Source organism: Calonectris borealis, chromosome 21 (assembly GCF_964195595.1).
Source record: "Calonectris borealis chromosome 21, bCalBor7.hap1.2, whole genome shotgun sequence".
Lineage (NCBI taxonomy): Eukaryota > Metazoa > Chordata > Aves > Procellariiformes > Procellariidae > Calonectris > Calonectris borealis.
The window spans coordinates 2,494,016-2,512,067 of NC_134332.1; the positions used below are offsets into that span (position 1 = coordinate 2,494,016).

At 45.8% G+C, this 18,052-nt stretch overlaps 1 protein-coding gene across 2 annotated transcripts in view; it reads left to right on the top strand.

Moving 5' to 3' along the window:
• The window catches only part of DNM1 (dynamin 1), a 70,049-nt gene that overhangs the window by 28,704 nt on the left and 23,293 nt on the right, over nucleotides 1-18,052 (top strand). For both annotated transcript variants that reach the window (XM_075170365.1, XM_075170363.1), the window contains exons 6-14: nucleotides 710-870; nucleotides 1,997-2,139; nucleotides 2,224-2,359; nucleotides 3,542-3,609; nucleotides 4,646-4,784; nucleotides 12,946-13,032; nucleotides 13,241-13,311; nucleotides 13,754-13,805; nucleotides 16,293-16,406. In XM_075170365.1, the coding sequence (XP_075026466.1) occupies nucleotides 710-870; nucleotides 1,997-2,139; nucleotides 2,224-2,359; nucleotides 3,542-3,609; nucleotides 4,646-4,784; nucleotides 12,946-13,032; nucleotides 13,241-13,311; nucleotides 13,754-13,805; nucleotides 16,293-16,406 (971 nt within the window). The remainder of the gene's footprint in view (nucleotides 1-709; nucleotides 871-1,996; nucleotides 2,140-2,223; nucleotides 2,360-3,541; nucleotides 3,610-4,645; nucleotides 4,785-12,945; nucleotides 13,033-13,240; nucleotides 13,312-13,753; nucleotides 13,806-16,292; nucleotides 16,407-18,052) is intronic.

An 18,052-nucleotide genomic window follows, 5' to 3' on the forward strand; every position in this document is an offset into this window, starting at 1 on the left:
TTTGTCCATGATCTCCTTCCTCTGTTTTCCCTGTGTGAGGTGTCCTGGCCTCATCCCCTTCCTCCAGTGCATCCCCTTCCTGGAACATCTGTTACAACTTATGGTTAAGCCATCTCTGTTCTGAGCTGGAACTGAGAAAAGTTGGGGAACAGGGATCAGTCATGCTGTTAATAGGAACTTTTTAGATATTTGTATTTTGATATTTGCTCCTAGCAGAAGCATAACCTTATGCTCTTATCTTTACTTTCTCTTTCCTTCTTTTAATAAGGCAAGCTGCAGAAATGGAACTCGTGTCTAAAAGACTCCCCTTGTCTCTTATCTAGACGACATTGCCATAGCATAACAGATGAAATAATTTTGGACTGTGATATATACTGTGTATAGCCATAGCGAAGTACCTGTCCTGATGACTTTAACAGAAGAGTCTCAAATGAATGAGACTAGGGTACACTTGTGATTGTGCAGGAACAGTAATAAATAAGCTAATTCTCAGTTGCGTAGTCATTTTTGTCTTGCATACCAAAATATCAGAACCTGGGCCACTCAGAGGAAATTCTAGTTTTAAACGCTTCCAATTGGTTCCTAATAGTGTGTTGCCACTAGAATTGCCCTTTTGCAATGCTGCCAGCTGGGTAACTTCCTTCTCAGTCTGAATCCCATTTACGTTCTCATCCTTGCAACCACCTGATCTCTAACCCCACTCTTACAGGTTACATTGGTGTAGTCAACAGAAGTCAGAAGGACATTGATGGCAAGAAGGACATTCAGGCAGCTCTGGCTGCAGAGAGAAAATTTTTTCTCTCCCACCCAGCCTACAGACACATGGCTGATCGCATGGGAACCCCCTACCTGCAGAAAGTATTGAACCAGGTACTGTCAACAGTTAAGAACTGCTGCCCACTATGTCACAAGAATGGCTAGGCTGGCCATCAGGGCTCTTCTGAGATGGAAGAATACAGGAAAAGCTAAAACTTGTGATCAACAAACTGATAAATACTTAAAATTGTTTTGCTGTGGTGAGACTTATGAAGATTGGTTAATACTTCCTTCTCTGCATCATAAAAGGCATTTTAGCGCTAGGTCCTATGAAGTGTGCCTAACTTGTGCTTCACTGTATCAGTATTATATATTAAGGCCAATAATGGAGCTTACACACAAAGGCAGAGCGCTGCTTTATCCTCTCAGTGACACTGGTGCAAAATCAATAGTTGGTTCATGGCGTTTACGCTATCAGAATGCAAGGTCTTTCTGGTTAAGCTAAAAGATACCTTCTAAATTTCTAGTGGTGTCTGTACCTAACAGTAGGCTGCAAAGATTGATTTAAATGTGATACTGGTAGTCATTTTTCTATCTATTAAGGCTGTCTTATCTCCTGTCTCAGAGTAGCAACTTACTGTTGCTTCCCTCTCTGCTCCCTTGAAATACTCCCTTAAGTGAAGAACTACTTTGTCCTTTTTCCTCCTTATTTAAATATTAATCTTTAAACTGGAGTTTTCCACAGCTGAGCTCTGTGGAAACCCTCTTATTAGAGCCTCATCAGTGGTTTTGGCTCCTTCCACCTTGCCTTGTCACCCTTATTGTTGAAAAAGGGCTTCACCACCACCTTGGGTGTCAGTGGTTTGCTAATCTGAAGACAGAGTAGCCTTTACCCTTGTGTAAATAGCAAATTCTAATACTTGTATGTAAAGCTTATTCTTGGGTTGGAGACAGGAGGCTTGTATGAATGGGAGTTTTGTACCAGACTAGGAGGTAAAATGAAGGTCAAGAATAGAGAGGTGAAATAGGTAGGAGTTGGAGAGGCAGGATACACCCAGATCATGACTGGTGTCTGTCCTGGGATAGACTTTTTATTAGGACCACTCAGAAGGATTGAACACAGAGAGGAGCATTCCTCTTTACTTTGTGGTGCGGAGGTAGCAAACTCTTCCCAGTAACCACCTAGAAGTTTATAACCACCTAGAAGTTTATTACCATCTTTAACTTTCTTCTTGTGCAGCAATTGACCAACCACATCCGTGACACCCTGCCAGGGCTGCGGAACAAGCTCCAAAGCCAGCTTCTCTCTATTGAGAAGGAGGTGGAGGAGTACAAGAATTTTCGCCCTGATGACCCTGCTCGCAAGACCAAAGCTCTGCTTCAGTAAGTGGCCTCAGCTGCATGTTCCTCCCTGGAGATGACTGCTCAGCCATGACTTCTTACTTCATGCTTTTTGTTTTCTTTCAGGATGGTCCAGCAGTTTGCTGTGGACTTTGAGAAACGCATTGAAGGCTCTGGAGACCAAATTGATACCTATGAGCTGTCAGGAGGAGCTAGGATTAACCGCATTTTCCATGAGCGTTTCCCCTTCGAACTGGTGAAGGTACTGCTTCCCTGTGCTGCTGAGATCCACTTTGCTTGCCTGTTGTCTGTTACCTCTTCTGCCTGTCTCCCTTCTCCTGTTGCTGTCTTTCATCATCTTTCCCTTTGACTACTTTGTTTCATGTTTCTTCTTTTAGCACCTTTTTTACTTTCTTTGTCTCCTTTATTGGAGCCTTCCCATTGTACTGACCTTTCCCTCAGTCCCTGTCCTTGTCACAGAACTTAACTTTCTCTTAGTTAAATGACAATATTTCTTTGGCTTAATTCCTAAATGCTAAATTAAATGTGCAAAATAACTTTCTTTAACACAGACAATAGTAAATCAATGACTGAATGTCCTTGCAGATATGTTGTGTCAAAGCTACTTTGACTGCATTTCACATAGTATGAATGGTGCTGAATCTTGTTCTTCCTTGATCCTGAGCACCAGACTAGACCCAAAGTTGCCCTAATGGATATGCAGGAAGCAGGAAAGAGGATGTAGATATACCTGGAATTACTTCTGTCTGTCCCCTCTCAACGGCCTAGAGGTGGGAACAGGGTAGAAACTGTTCTACTGTCATAACAGTTGACGAGGATTTTTATTGAATGATAGTTTTCTTGGATGGCAAAGTACATCAACCTGATCAGAAAAAGTATGGAAAAAACTTTTTAATGTCAGTTGGAACAGACTTGAGAGCCAAATCATTCCACTCCTGGATTTTCTGCATTTTGTTTCTTTTTTTTGCATTTGAATAAGATGAGGCCTTTTTAGTGAAATACAAGAGGCTGCCTTGTATTGGATAATACATTTTTGTATGTGAATTGTAAATCTATTTTTGGTGTTCACTGAAAAAACAGCTGCCAAGACCTCATGCTAAATCTTGGGAGGCAAACCAGTTTGTTTTAGAAAGCAATCTAACACTTCAGTCGTCTTGCTTTATCACTAAGAAGGTCCTTGGGAGCTTCTGGGGCTTGGCATCTGTTAATGTAGGCCCTTACCTATTCATGTTTGTCCAGGATGTCTGTATTGGCAATAGAAGCTTTATGGCTGGACTCTGTATCCAACACTTGGGCTAATATCTCATCTGTGACGTGATAGTGCTGGCATGGGACGTCTTCTCTGTAAAGCGTGGTGTTGTGTATCCTGGGGTTGCGCAAATAAGTGTCAGACAGTTTCTGATAAACTTCTCTCTTGGTGCAGATGGAGTTTGATGAGAAGGAACTGCGGCGGGAGATTAGCTACGCCATCAAGAACATCCATGGTATCAGGCACGTATCACGCACTAGGCAGACCATTGGCTGCATAGCCTTGTAAATACTTCTAGACCTTCCAAGTGGAGTTGAAGACTTCAGAGGTACGGTAGGTCAGCCAGAGGGGAGGGATAATCTCCTTGGACCACCCCAGTGGCTTGAATCTGGGAGTAGGACAATCATCCAAGTCAGCTTGCTTTCTTTTCCTATGTGAGAGTCACAGAAGCCTAAAAGGTAAAATTGCTTGGTGACTAGACACTTTCTCCTTCCTTCTTGTGTCTTGACATAAGAAAGAAAGGATAGAAAGAGGGATGCAAGCCCATACCACTCTTTCATTTAGTTTTAAACATTGGTTCTCACTTTCTGCCTCCATACTAACCAAAAGTTAGTTGTTCAAAACAGTTGCTGGTGCTGAGCACCTCTCCCTCAGGGAGCATTGGGGTGCCCATCACCAGGATCCCAATGGACATAGTTAGCAAACACGCTTGTGTTCCCCTCAGCAGAGGGTAGCTGTCAGGAAGCACGGCCCTGAGACCCTGCGGCCTGGGAAGGTGACCAGGGCCTGGTGCCTGTCGGAGCCCTTCCTGCATGCTGGGATGTGAGGAAGAACTGACCCAGATTTGTTTTCATTCCTTTTGCTCAGTCACTAGCTGAGTTTGAGGAAGGTTATCAAATGTGTTAATGTACTAATGATTAAGAAAATCTTTCAAAAAGACCTCTTATCTGCTGCACAACTCTGAGGTCAAATGTGCTGCAGAGGGGTCATCCCCTGCCACCCTTAGGCCTGGGAGCTGAGGTGAAATGGTGGCCTGGCCATGGCTGTCCAGCTGGGATCCATTTTGCCCTCAGCACCTCCTTCCTGGGAGGTGCAAGTGACCCCCATTTTCCATGGGTTCCAGTCAGGGCTTGGCCGGGGGACATGACGCTCCCCAGCCCTGCGTGCCGGGTTTCAGTGGTGGCGGTGCCTGCTCCAAGATGTGTGTGTAATACTGTGACATTCTCCTTGCCCCTTCTCCCCCTCCTGCCTTGTCTTGTCCCCACCCTGGGTGTTTAGAACCGGTCTCTTCACGCCCGACATGGCCTTTGAGACCATTGTGAAAAAGCAGGTGAAGAAGATTAAAGAACCTTGCCTGAAATGCGTGGACATGGTCATTTCGGAGTTAATCAATACCGTTAGACAGTGCACCAAGAAGGTAACCAGAGGCAGCATGGAGCTGGCACTTTCCTCTGCTCGCTGGCTGCGGCGCAGCACTGTGACCTGGGCAGGGACTTGCCTGCAGCCACACTCCCTCTTTCTAACCACCCCCTCAGCATGACTAGACCTGAGCGGTACCAGCCAGGGGCGATCCAGCCAACAAGCCAAACAGGAAGGGAAGTGCTGTGGGACATGGGCCATGGCCCTGCTTCCTAAATGTTTTAGAGCTGAGGGGTGCTGGAGATGTCCCTGCCACCCCTCTGTCCGTAGCATGACTCTTGATTCCTTCAGAAACCAAGGGTATTTCTTATGTGGCCACATTTGACTTTAAATTTAGTATCTGGGTTTATTTCCCAAGCCAGAAACTGGGATTTAAATTTTGCCCCCTCTGTTCTTGTAGAAGTGAGAGGGTTAATCCCAAACTAGCTTTTGGGTGCTGCTGGGGGGGGGGTGTATGGGGCTGAACTTCAGAGGCTGCAGCAGTTATAGCTGTGGGCCGTATCGCAGGGGAACGTTCCTGTGGTGTTTGGCTTGGTTTCTGGTTGGCTTGGTCCATATCCTGTTCTGGAAGAGCAGCACATGGCTGAGAAGAAGCAAGTTAGAAATGTCCATCAACCTCTGGGGTCCTCCTGCTCTCTCTGAGAGAGAGGGGGCTTCAGGTTTTGCCCTCTGGGATCCATACTGGTATTTGTTGGGGCTGAGGGAGGGAACCTGCCTTGATTCTGCCCTTTGGATATGGCAGCTTTTGTTTCTACTGTTGGGGTTGAAAGGCAACAAGATAAGAAGACTTATGCCATTCCTCTCAGCTATGGCTTGCTGCTTCAGGCAGGGCTAGATGCTGGTGAAAAGGGACCTCAGTTAGGATGGTGGTATGGGCACTGGAAACTGGAATCGCCACTGGCTATTCAGGTGCAGGTAAATGGGCATTGCAGGAGGTGTCTGGAGAGTCTGACACTCTCTCTGCAAAGGTGGGGAAAGGTGCCCAAGTGGTGATGCCTAGTCCTTAGGGCCAAGAGCCTCTACAGAAGGGCTCAGGCATGCAGGCACATGCTTTGCCCCCCAGGACAGGCTGGGAAAGCAAAGTGGATGCAGTGAGAGATTGCTCAGGTTTCTAGAGTGCTGGAGGAGCTTCCTTTTTCTGTCCTGCTGTCCTCTTTTGGGGTGTGTGACTGTGGGGAGCACCCAGAAAATTGCCATTAGAGCCTGGCGACAGGTAAGCACAGGCCCTCGGGCTGCCAAGTATCCAGAGTCCCCTGCTAACTGGATCAGAAGGGCCCTCCTTTTTCATGCCCTCTGAAGCTTCTCTTGGTTTGTTCTCCATCCATCAGTTGCTATTCAAAATCTCCCATTCATTCTCTCTTTGCATCCTTCCCTCCATTTCCCACATCTTCCTTCACTGTTTCTTTTGTTCCCTCTTTTACTAACAATTTCAGAATAGACCATCTGTTCTGATGGCAGCAGGTTCCCCAAGTGATTAGGTGGTGGGTACAGCAGGGTGGGAAATAAAGGAGGGGAAGAGGCCACAGGGATGGGGGGAAATGTCTCAGATTCAGGATTAAAGCATTCCGTTTTAGCTTAGATCCTACTGCTAAGAATTTGATGGTTGACTTCAGTGCTAGTTGCTCTGTGTGCTGTAGTAGTTGTAGTTACAATTTTCTATCTGAAGAAAGAAAATATTGTCATTCAGGTGATACTCAGGTACTGGAAGGGACTGTCTTTTTGTGCAGGGCCCCCCGAGTCTGGTGGGGGAAACAGTGTATATTGTGCTTAGCAGGGCAACTGGATTAGTAGGAAACGGCTGCTGAGTCAGAGGATGTGAACTTAACTCTGGAAATGCCCTTGCTTTGCTCAAAAGGGGCTTTGTTGGCACCTTGAGGGAGACCCTTGGGTGACGCTAAATCCTGTAACGTATTCCAACTCTTTGCTGCTTAAAAGGCAAACTAGTTGTAGGTCCTATAATAGTGTTGAAGAGTGTTTTAATACTCATGTTGCTTGGGGTCTTGCAGGTGTTATCGAGAGATGTGAAAGATAAGGTGAAGGGGGAAATATCTGATTTAAATGAAGTGGTGGTTATTTATAGCTAGCCCTGGATTGGTTGTCAGCTGTATGCACCCCAGGTTTGACTATTAACTGTACTTTTAGAAAGGCAGTATCACCTTCCTGTGTCAAGGGGACATCCTCTCCTTGAAAGCACTTGCAAAGCAGTAATGCCGCATGCTAAAATAAGTAACACAGATTTTGTAACAAAGAGCATCCTAGTAGAAGCTCTAAAGTGTTAAAGATGTGCTGAAAAACTTCTTGGGTGCAGTACTCTTGAATTGCATTAATCTTGGCCATATTTTAGTTTCTGTGGACTTTCTGCTCTTTCATAGTGGAGCCACTGAGAATACAGGCCACTTAGCATCAGTGGAAATTAATACTTCCTTATAAATGTCGACAGGCCTGTATTGGGTCTGATGCTACAGGTTAGCTGGGGCGGAATGGATGCTTTGTATAGCTATGGATGCCCTGCAGCATGTTTGCATCTTCCTAAATATGGGGTACATCTTACTGAGGAAGTTGATGTTGCAGGGAAGGTGAGTTGAGATGAAATATGCTCCATAAATGGAGCAGTTTGTCTGAGCCCCTCAAACTGAGAGACATCAATTCAGTTCAGTTCTGCCAAAACAAGATGCAAGTGACATTGCAAGTGCAAGTCTTAGCTTGGCTCCTGTTCAGGCTTCCTGCAGCTGGAATAAGGAAAACATGAAGGGGAGATAACCGTGGTGCAAAGGAAAGGGGAATGCGCGACAGAGACATGGTGAGCCTGTAGGAAGAGAGATGGTGGCTCACTGTGGCAAGCAGCTTTGTCTTAAAATCCAAAGAAGCTTTCCTTCAGGAAGAGATCACTTGATCCCTGGGGGGTTCCATCCATTCATCTTGCTCTTGACAGTTCACCATTTCAGTGGCCCAGCTGCTCCTACCTCATTCCCCTTTGCTGCTTCCATTTGCCTGTAGACTCTCCTGATACTTGGCAGTGCACAGGCCCCATAGCAATGCTCACCTGGTTCAATAAACTAGTGGAATGAACCAAAGTCTCACTTCTCATTTTGCCTTGTGTTTTCTCTCTTTTCCCTTTTCCTTCCTTTTCTTTCCTCCTCCTTCCTGCTTTTTCTCTGCTTCGCTTTCTTCTTCCTCGTTGCTTCCTCCCACCCTGCCCCTGCCATGCAGAACGGGTCTCTTCACGCCTGACCTCGCTTTTGAAGCCATAGTGAAAAAGCAGGTGCAGAAGTTGAAGGAACCGAGTCTGAAGTGTGTGGATATGGTAGTGAGTGAGCTCACATCCACCATCAGAAAGTGTAGCGAAAAGGTAAAGAAACAAAAAATGCAAAGAAAGGTCAATGCCCACCCCCTTGCCACACACTTCCATGCTGTTTCTCCACACACACTCCATAAGCTCCAGCAAACCTAGTGGGAGAAAACTGATATAAAGATGCATCTAAAGGAGAGCAGCAACCTGCAGGTATAAGAGTAGTTTAAAAGCAGGCCAAGAGAAGTGGGCTTTAGCTCATGGGCTCTTTAGCTGAGAAGTGAGCTGGGATCCAGTGGATTACTCTAGCATACCCTTTTCCTCTGTCTGGCTCAGTGGCATGCACATCAGTGTGGGTCAAACCCTTTGCAAGGCCCGTTTGCTCTGCCACTGCCTGCGCATTTGGAACTTTTCTTGTTTTTCCTGGGACCCCTTTAAAAAAATCCAGATACCCTGGAAAAAGATAAAAAGCCAGAAAAAGACCTCGCATCCCCACAGCATGAGTGGTCTGCAGGTTTCATCTTGTCTGCAGAGCTATGTTGAGCAGTAGCATATACAAAACAACAGTCAATTAAAAGTTTGAGGTGCAAGATGTTCTGCAAGAGATATTCAGAGTCAACAGAAGATTACTGTCCCAAAAGGCATGGGCAAAAGCTTTTCCAGGCATTACACCCTCTGCATCATTCTCCTGCTGATCTCTCGCTCCATGGACTATGCTCAGTGGGAGGTAGAGTGGATGCTTTTCCTTGTGTGCTGTGAACCACAGGAGGTGAAGCCTTAGGCTAGCAGAGGGCAGCAGCAGGTGGAGAGGGAGACTGCCCCAAGTGACATGGAGGGTGTCAAATACTGCTGAGGGGCTGGGGCAGGAGTGGGTTTGTTTCCCAGGCTGGTTTCCTCCAGGAGGGGGCACCACATGCCTCCTTAAAAAAAAAAAAAGGCAGATGTGGCAATTAGTATTAAACTTAGCAGTGAGGGCCCAGAAATGTCTGTGGCACAACAGAATTATGTTCTGGAAACTGAGATGGAAAGGGCTGTTTCATGGGTTATTTTAGGACTTGAAAATTACAATTCTCTTCTTCCAGGGTTACAGCCAGACTCACTAACATATACACCTAAATTGGGAAAGAAGGGAAGATAAGAATTGGTAGTTCAGACTGAAGGCAAGAGTTGAGCTAACAAGGTCTGGCTGTACTTAGGAACACAGAGCTCACCTCTGCTCCTGCTAAGGACACATCTTTGACATGCCCCAAGCTCTGCCCAACCTATTTCTTGCAGGGTCCTGCTGTTGCCAGATTGTGGGGGCTGATGTGGCGGCCGAGTAACTCCTTTCCAGCCTGTTTGTCCTGTGGGTTTTTTATTTTCATGGGTTTGATTGCTTACACTGTTTTCTGTCTGGCTGGAGATCTTTGCTCTGGGTGGGGAGGGAGAAGGATCGTGAAAACACCAAGGGTGTTGAATTCCAGTTTCTCTATTGGACCATGATTAGAGTGGCTGGATACTCAGTTGCTCTGTGGATTTTAATCCATGATATGGTGGAGGACCCTGTGAGGATGTTCCAAGGTGATGCAACCAAGATAATCCTGCAAGGAAGGTGATAGTGGCAGTGACACTGCAGGAGACTAATGGCTGTAATAAAAGCCGGAGAGGCCAGGGAGGCAGATGTTAGAGATGCGAAATAACTGCCTGAATGAAAATATGTAGCAATAGTACTGTAAAAGAAAAGGAAGGCTTTGGTGATGCTTAAAGTCAAATGTCTACATGTAGTGAGAAGGTTAATCTTACCTGTATCTCCCTCTGAAAGAGTAGAAGGTAACTGTCATAGACAACTTTAGGATAGCAGCCAGCCTGAGATGGGTTCTGATGGCATAAGGTAGTAACAGCACAGGGGCATTAGTTAATTTGCAATATTTATCTTGCATGTTATAGCCCTAACTGCTTGATGTGGACAAGAGCATGTGCTATTAAGGGTGGCATCTGGAAAAGGCTACTTTAGGACTGATGCTAATGGTAAGGTAATACCCAGCCCACTGTGTTGTGGACTGATGCTGCCTTTCAGATAACAAAAATAAACATTTAAATTCACCAGAAGTACTGCAAGGCTTCTTGAAAGGAAGACCGCTTGGGCTAATGCTTCTTGAATCAGTTTAACAGTCCTGTAGCCTTGGTTTGTTGCTGTCCTGAACTATTGTGTGTTATTGTTTGTGTGCTGTCACAATTATTTCATTTCACCCCAGATGGTGAAGAAATCTTTTTATGTGCAGTTGATAAAGCTGCATAGATAGAATAATATGAGACTATCAATAAAGAACACAGAAGGTGGCAAACCCGTCTGTTGTCTACAGAAGTACAGCTTTCCTGTAGGAAAAGATTTGCAGTAGACTATCTCTTGACTACTAGACAAAGTTGAGGGCTGAAGAGAAGGTAGCCATTAACAGCTGTTCTCTGACTGGCCTGATTCTGAGCTTCTTCCAGTTGGTAAATGGAGAGCAGCTCCAAAGTCAACAGAAAGCTGGTGTAAGCATGTAAGCCCTTACATTTGGAAGGATAATGGTCTAGCTAGTTTTTTTCCAAAAGCAGGAACCTTCTGTGCCAGACTGCACTGCAGCATGTCGCAAGTGCAGGAAGGTCTTGCAAGTCAGCAACCGCTCAGCTAAAGGTTGATCTTTGGTGTGCTGGCAAGGTCTCCTAGAATCTGCAAAGAAGGGAACTAAGGAACATTGGGACAAATTGGTTTTCAAAGAGGACTGTAAGCTTGTATTTTGATTAAACAGGCAAATGCAGCTAAAACAGGATTGAAAACCCACTTGAGCTGGGACATGATCCCAGGCTGACAGGCTTAACCCCTTGAAGGGTCACCTGCTCTCCTGTCTTTCAGAGTCATGGCATTTCTGGGTGCTGTTTGTACTGCTGGTGATAACCCCTTGCCCCTCTATCCCCTATTGCATGTTCCCTGGTGGTGTCACATCCTGTGGCTTGTCTGTGTCCTCTTTCCTTGCCCACCCTTGCTTCTCCTGTGCATGCTTGGGGTTGGAAGCTCCTGCATGGGGACTGATGCTGTCAATTTATTTTTGCACATGAATGTTGCTGGATGACCTGGGTTCCAAATAAACCACAACTTGTTTTGCACTTTGTGTGCATTTGTACTGGTTGGGAGTAGGGGGGTGGGGGGAGGTTTGATGTGTTTTTTTGTTTGACTGTTTTTTTTAATTTGAAGCAAAGAAGCTGAGACTTGCTTAGAGGTTTTCCAACTTCCTGTTTTTCTGTTTGACATAACTTGCCCATCTATCCTTTGCCAACCCCCCAAAGGAAACAGGAAGCTTTGCCTGTGTGTCTCTGAAGCAACCAGCTGCCTGAACCGTAAAGATCATGGAGAACACCCAGTTTATACTTTCAAGACAAGGTGGTGGTGGGGAACACTAATTCCACTTGTTTTTTTTCCTGCCTCTGTAGGGTCATTGGCATTCAAAACAAACCACACATTTGAAAATAGGCAGTGTCAAAGCTAGTCCTCAATTTCAGTTCCAGGCTCTTGCAACTTGCTTAACTGTAAGGGTGCTGAAAGGGTTTGAGACTATTTGTAGTCAAAAATTAGGAGTATTGTTGCTGGTTAGAATAGGATCTGGCTTCCAGTAGTGATGCTGCACACTTTGAGCCAGTTCCTTCTGGCATGTCATAATTGCTTATGTATACAGAACAAAAGGCCAAACCAGTTTAAGAAGAAGCTCTCATCTAAATTGGAGGGACAAAACAAATGCAGCACAGATCATAGGCAAATGAGACTTCTTTTTTTATATACCCCCTTGAGGGGATATAAAAGACTGATTTTGAGAAATGCTGTTTGACATTATAGTCAAATTGAAGGTAATATTAAAAAAAAAAAAAGGGGAAATAATTTCACAGGAGATAGGCAAAGTGAGGAAGAAAGGGCTAGATCCTGGGTCTGGAAGATTAATTTCATTTGACTGTGCTGGGCCTGACCTGAGAAACATACAGTTACTGCTATTGAAATCACTAGAGGCTTATGAATCTAGGCAAGTAGGTTGACTGGGTGTGAAACCCAGAGGGCTTTAAGGGTGCTCATTTTGGAAGGGTTTCTCATGTATGATCTCTGTAGATACTCTTTTGAACCACAGCTAGTAAAGTCCTACTTCTCTGTCTGGGCAGGAAAGGATTCCTTCCTCAGTAATGTGGCAAAAAGTGTGGTGTAGGTGCGATGTGAATAATAGAATTCAACCATATAATCCTGCCCCAGCATAGGAGGAGAGCAGGTAGAAGCAGCTGGATGCCCAGAGCACAGTGTTTCTTGAAAACGTATCCCCTTGAGTTGGTCGGATCCTCTGTCTCTGCTTGCAGATGTTGGAGAGGACCAGATGCTTTCACTTGGTACCTCAGCAAATGGGGATTGAAATCTACTTCACTTCTCAGGGAGACTTCCCATAGAATTTACCAAGTTGTAGCAACAGGCCATTCACCTACTTAGCCTACTACGATAAGATGCTGAACATCTAGAGAAATTGTTCACTTAAATGGGAAAAACCCAACAAGCAACAAGTAGTGTGTTTACATCTGGGGTTTAAGAGCCTTGTGCTAGGAAGAATGTGGTGGGTTTGGAGCAGGTCTCCAGTGAGGCAGAAGGGTTGCTGCAAGAGTGAAAAGAGCTTTTCTCTGAAGCCCAAAGCAAGAGGGAATGAATTTTGCCCCCAGCAGACCTCCAGGAACTTGGAAAAAAATCTGTCTGCAAGTCCAGCTTTCTAGAACTTCCCTTGAAAATATCTGATTGCAGGGTGTATGTGTGCATGCATACATGTCGGGGGCTGCTCCCCCTTTATACCTCCCTTTCCCATGTGCACGTGTTTTCTCTCTCTTGCAGCTCAGCCAGTACCCTCATCTGCGTGAGGAGATGGAAAGGATTGTTACTACTCACATCCGTGAGAGAGAAGGCAGGACCAAAGATCAGGTAGGGGATCAGGAGTGTGTGTAAGAGGGGAGATTGGGTGGGGGACACCTCTGAAGGGACAGTCTAGGCTAGAGTGGCCTGAGCCAAGGGGTGTCTGGCTGCAGAGGGCTGATCAGATGAACAATGTACGGGGCTCTGTCTGCCCCTGACTATTAGCAGTGTCAATCACTAACGTCCGTCTTGCTCTGTCTGTGCCTCTGTTTGGCAGGTCATGCTTCTAATAGACATCGAGCTGGCTTACATGAACACAAACCATGAGGATTTCATTGGCTTTGCCAAGTAAGCACCCACATCCTATTGCCTCCTCTTCTCTGCATGTGTTTCCTGTGGCTCTGTCCTATAGCTGCTCCAGTAAATGGGTTGCAAAGGCCCTGGTGCAGATGCTGTGGTCCCAAAGCTCTCTGCTTGTTTTTCAGTGGCTCTGTATTGCAAGGCTGGGGAGGAGAACAGGGATGTGTAGAAGGGGGAGTTTAGAGTTTTAGGGTTGTGTCAGGGGGGAAAAAGCAGAAGCAGTGGAAGGTTAGTGACCCAAGTGGGTCAGTGGGAGCGAGAAAATGAGTAGACCAGGCTGAGAGAGCAGATGGAAATAGATTGGGTTATCAAGGCTTGGAAGCCAGTGGTGAGGGGCATGAACTCACTGTAGCAGCTATCTGATGGCAGCAGGATTCAGGTGATGGAGAAGAGCCTGAGGGGTTTTGAATGTCTCTGCTGTTGTTTGCAGTGCTCAGCAGAGGAGCAGCCAGATGAGCAAGAAGAAGGCAGCTGGCAACCAGGTAGGCCAAGTTCCATCTCCTTCACTGCTGCAAGAAGGACATGTTTGCTACCTGGAAGCTACCAGGTGGACAAGTGCTGGGCTGGATGCAGCAGTGCTCTAAGTTGGTTTTTTTACTCATCAAACTCTGTTTATACCTGGAGGATAGTGTTTTAGGCTCACTGCAGTCAGGAAGAACTAAGCATGTAGCAGCAATGGAGGGAAAGTGTTGTAGAGGGAAGTGGATGCTTGATAATCAAGATCTGGTCTTGCTCTTCTGGTAGACATCCCTATTAATGTTATATAAATCCCTGTTTGTTCAGCCCCTTCACTACCTGTGCTAACTCTTCTGCTGAGGTGAGGTGTACAGAACACTAGGTCTGAACTGTTACGGTACAGAATTGTCTTTTCTAGTTGTCTTTCCTATCAGTGGTATCTACTTTCTGGAAAGGGTTTTCAAGAGAGTTCATGGACTCTCTTCTGGAAAACTTCACTGGAAATACTTAATCCCCTGTACAGGGAGACAAAAGGTGATTATAACCATGATTGCACTGGGTATGTATGAGAACACACCCATGGGAGGAAGACAGCAGTGGAGGGGAGGAGTTCCCTTATTTCGTCAGGAACTGTAAGGAATGTACGTACAATTAAAAAGGGGCTAATGACACCTTCTCCCAGATTTGCTGGGGACGTGGCAAGGCTACCTAGGCTAGAAGATCTTGTAGAAACAAGGCCTTAAAGGAGCTTCATAGAGAATGGAAGCAGATGCTTTTGCTTAGTCTTCTTAAAGACATTCACTCCTGACATCCATCCTCTTTATAACATGTTTGACCACCTTTCCCTGCACATAAACATGCAGATTGTTTCAGTACTGTTGGCAGGCAGGTAGGTCAGCAGGTTGGACTGGCCAACCATCCATTTCATGGGATCTCGGAGCAGCTGTAGGGAACCCCATCCACTGCAGTATACCTTACAGAAGAGCTGAGCGTAAAAGAGTGCAAAGAGCAAACTCTGGATCTACCTGTAAAGCGCTTTGGCCTTCCTGTTAGCAGATTTTATTTTGGGATGGGGGTTGCTTTTGTTAACACCTGGGATAAAAGACTTGGTACCAGCTTCCAATTTATTTTATTTTTGAGCCTCTCTTCTCCTGCTCCAGCTTTCCTAGTAACAATCTCTCCTCTCTTTGCTCCTCTCCTGCTCTCTGCTCTGCTGCTGTTGCTATGGTTCCCCTTTGCAGGATGAGATCCTGGTGAGTAGAAGGCCACTCAGCAGGGTGTGCTAATGAACATTAATGTTGCATCTGGGAAGGCAAGAACAGTGCATAGACAAATTATTCTGTTGCTGAATGGAGAGAGGAGGGCAGCTGGCACTAGACACAGGTGAAGCAGAAATGAGGTGAAAAGGTAGTATGTTGAGGAAAAATTCAGAACTGCTGGTACATCTTTTAAGTGGGAGGAGATAAAAAGCAGTAATCCAAGGATGTGTGGTTCTGTTTCACTGCCCCCTCCTGTCCACAGAGAGAATATGACTATCTCGAGCTTAACAGTAGGCATGAGATGAGGATCCAATGCTCCTACATTTACCTTTATAGGGTAAATTGACAATTGAAAGGATTGAGTACCTCTGTGGTAGGCTGCTCAACAGTGCAACTTGCTAATATGCAGTGCAGTCGCATGGTTTTTCAATGCCAGGTCGCTTTCAGCAAGCACGTCCATACAACAAGGTACACACATGTAATGCATGCAGGTGTTTTTGGGTGTTAACAGTGCAGTAATACATATAAAAGCTGATGCATTTAAGCTGATGCATACTTGCATTTGATTACTGCATGTGTGAGGCTCTAAACCAGCACTTGGTGAATTGGAATTCCCTAGAGAGTAATAGCCTGGCTTCTTTACAGACTAAACTGAAATGAACTTGTTTTGCCCTAAATTAATATGACTCCTCAAATACCTGGGTATGCTGAAGTCCAGGGTACTAATTCCAGATGCACCATTTTGTTCTGTTATACTTAGTGTCTCCTTTTTACTAAACTCAATTCTTTCTGGGTTGCTTGCCCATCTCTTCTTCTTGAACTTGTTCCCCCCCACCCCTGAGCTGGGTGAAGCACTCCCCACGTGCAGTGTGCTGAAAGGTGCTGGTGTCCTGGTTTTCTCTAGTCATGGCCTTTTCTGGGTGTGTTGCTGGGATCTGGTGCTTGTAGGTTGTGCCAGTGTCCGAGGCACTCTTGATGCGGTTCTTCCTGCATCTCTTTCCCCTTGGCAGAGGGTATAATGCACAGCACTGCCAGGTTCCTTCCTGCGTCCTTTTTATGCTATTCCTGGCCCTTTCAAGGCAAAGACCTTCACTGGCCAGTTGAGTGGGGGGCTCTTCTGGCAGCAGCAGAGAGCATGGTGTTCCTTGTCTTTCCATACTACTCCGTATGTAGGGATACCCTCTGATCTTTCCTCTGTTGCCTAAGGCAGGCTTTTAGGGCCCTTGTTAATGCTCACTGCTTCCACTCCCTTAGGTCATCCGAAAGGGCTGGCTCACCATCAACAACATTGGGATCATGAAGGGTGGCTCCAAGGAGTATTGGTTTGTCCTGACAGCGGAGAACCTCTCCTGGTACAAGGATGATGAGGTGAGTAGCTCAAATCTGCAACTTAAGTCTCGGGCATCTGAGGATAAGACCTTCAGTTCAGTGGGTGTTACAGATGTATCTTTTGGGTACTGTCTGCAGCCTGTGACAGAAGCTGAAACCATCCTTGGGCTGGGTTCCCTGTGGTCTCAGAACTGATGTGAATGTGGACGTGGCTTTTTTGATGCACAAGGAGTAACATCTGTGCTTGAAGCCCTGGCTCAGCAGAAAGTTGACAGACACTTGGAATGAATTCGACCTTTGTCTTGCTGTGGCAGCTGTGATCAAGGGTGTGATGGGTTAGTTCCAAGACTTAGACTTTTTGGTATTTGTGGGGCAACCATGATGAGTTTCTTGAAGGAGTATGGCAGAGGTTTTCATGCATCTCTCCTGGTCACAGGAAAAAAAGCTATCTCCTTTCTGAGCAGAGCAACAGGAGCTGTGGAGCTGAAGCTGCAGCTTAGATGCTGGCTCCTTCTGACTTTGGATAAATTACTTAACCTCTCCAGGATTCAGTTGTTAAATCTGCAAAGCAGGAATGTCTTTTTTAATGTTTCTATATTGAACGTGCCAGTTAACATTACTTGTAAAATTTGTTTGAGTTGTGAATGGTTAGAGTACTGCTGATCAAAAGTACAGTGATGCGTGGAATACCACTGATAGGAACATGGACCTACCCTGGAGAGTTGCTTGAAAATCTTGAATATTAGGAATTCTGGCATTGTGCTGTGGTGTCTTTCTGCTTTAGTGGGAAATGATATAAGCAGACAGAATTGTCCCAGCTGAAATTATTGTTGTCAACAGTGTGTTGCTTCCTGTGCAAGACAAAGGTAGATAATTGTCTTTTCTGATTACTTTGAAAAGAGAAAGAATAGCTGAATGGTTTTGGTAAGGACATGATCCGAAAGGGTTAGCTCCACTCAATGTGCTGGGGGATGAAAAATGCCTGGTATGATTTAGTCACGCATTCTGAGTTGATCAGGGGTTCTGGTTGCAAATAAAGAAACTGCTGTGCCCCTTACTGTGGTTTGTGTCCCTCAGGTGTTCTAAGGCACACAGTAGTGTGCCTGGGAGCTACAGCTAGGCCTGGCTTCTTGTCTAGTTCATATCAGTGGGCCTGTTTCATTCTCGGCAGGTGGAAATGATGACAAATATGGTGATGAATCAGCCTGTAAATATCGCTTTCTGCATGGAGACTGCTGCAGTGCTGCTATGGATGAGCAGGCAGCAATTTCCTAATTAAAGAACCCGGCACAGAAATGTCTTCTGCTAAATCAGTGTGTCTCTGCTATAGGACCCCTGACCTTTGTATTCAGAGTTGCTTGGGGAGGCTTCACTTTCCTCTAGGTTGCATATGTGGGTCGAGTGGTTGTAAACATCAAGTAGTTTAATCAAAGCCAGCTGCTACATCTGTATTAGAGATGATCAGAACTCCCTGTTCTTCCCCAGGGAGTGGGAGGGAGGGCTGCAGTGGGGATGTGTAAACTGTTGATAGATTCCAGTTGCCTGGGATGGGGATTGGACCTCCCTTCCCTCCTGAGGGAGGGCAGCCTTGGGGGACAATAGCAACTGGAGGTCTGCACCGTTTCCCTCCTGCACAGCAAGAGGTAGAGCTGCTTACAGAAAGCAGTTCCCTGCCAGCCTTGGTC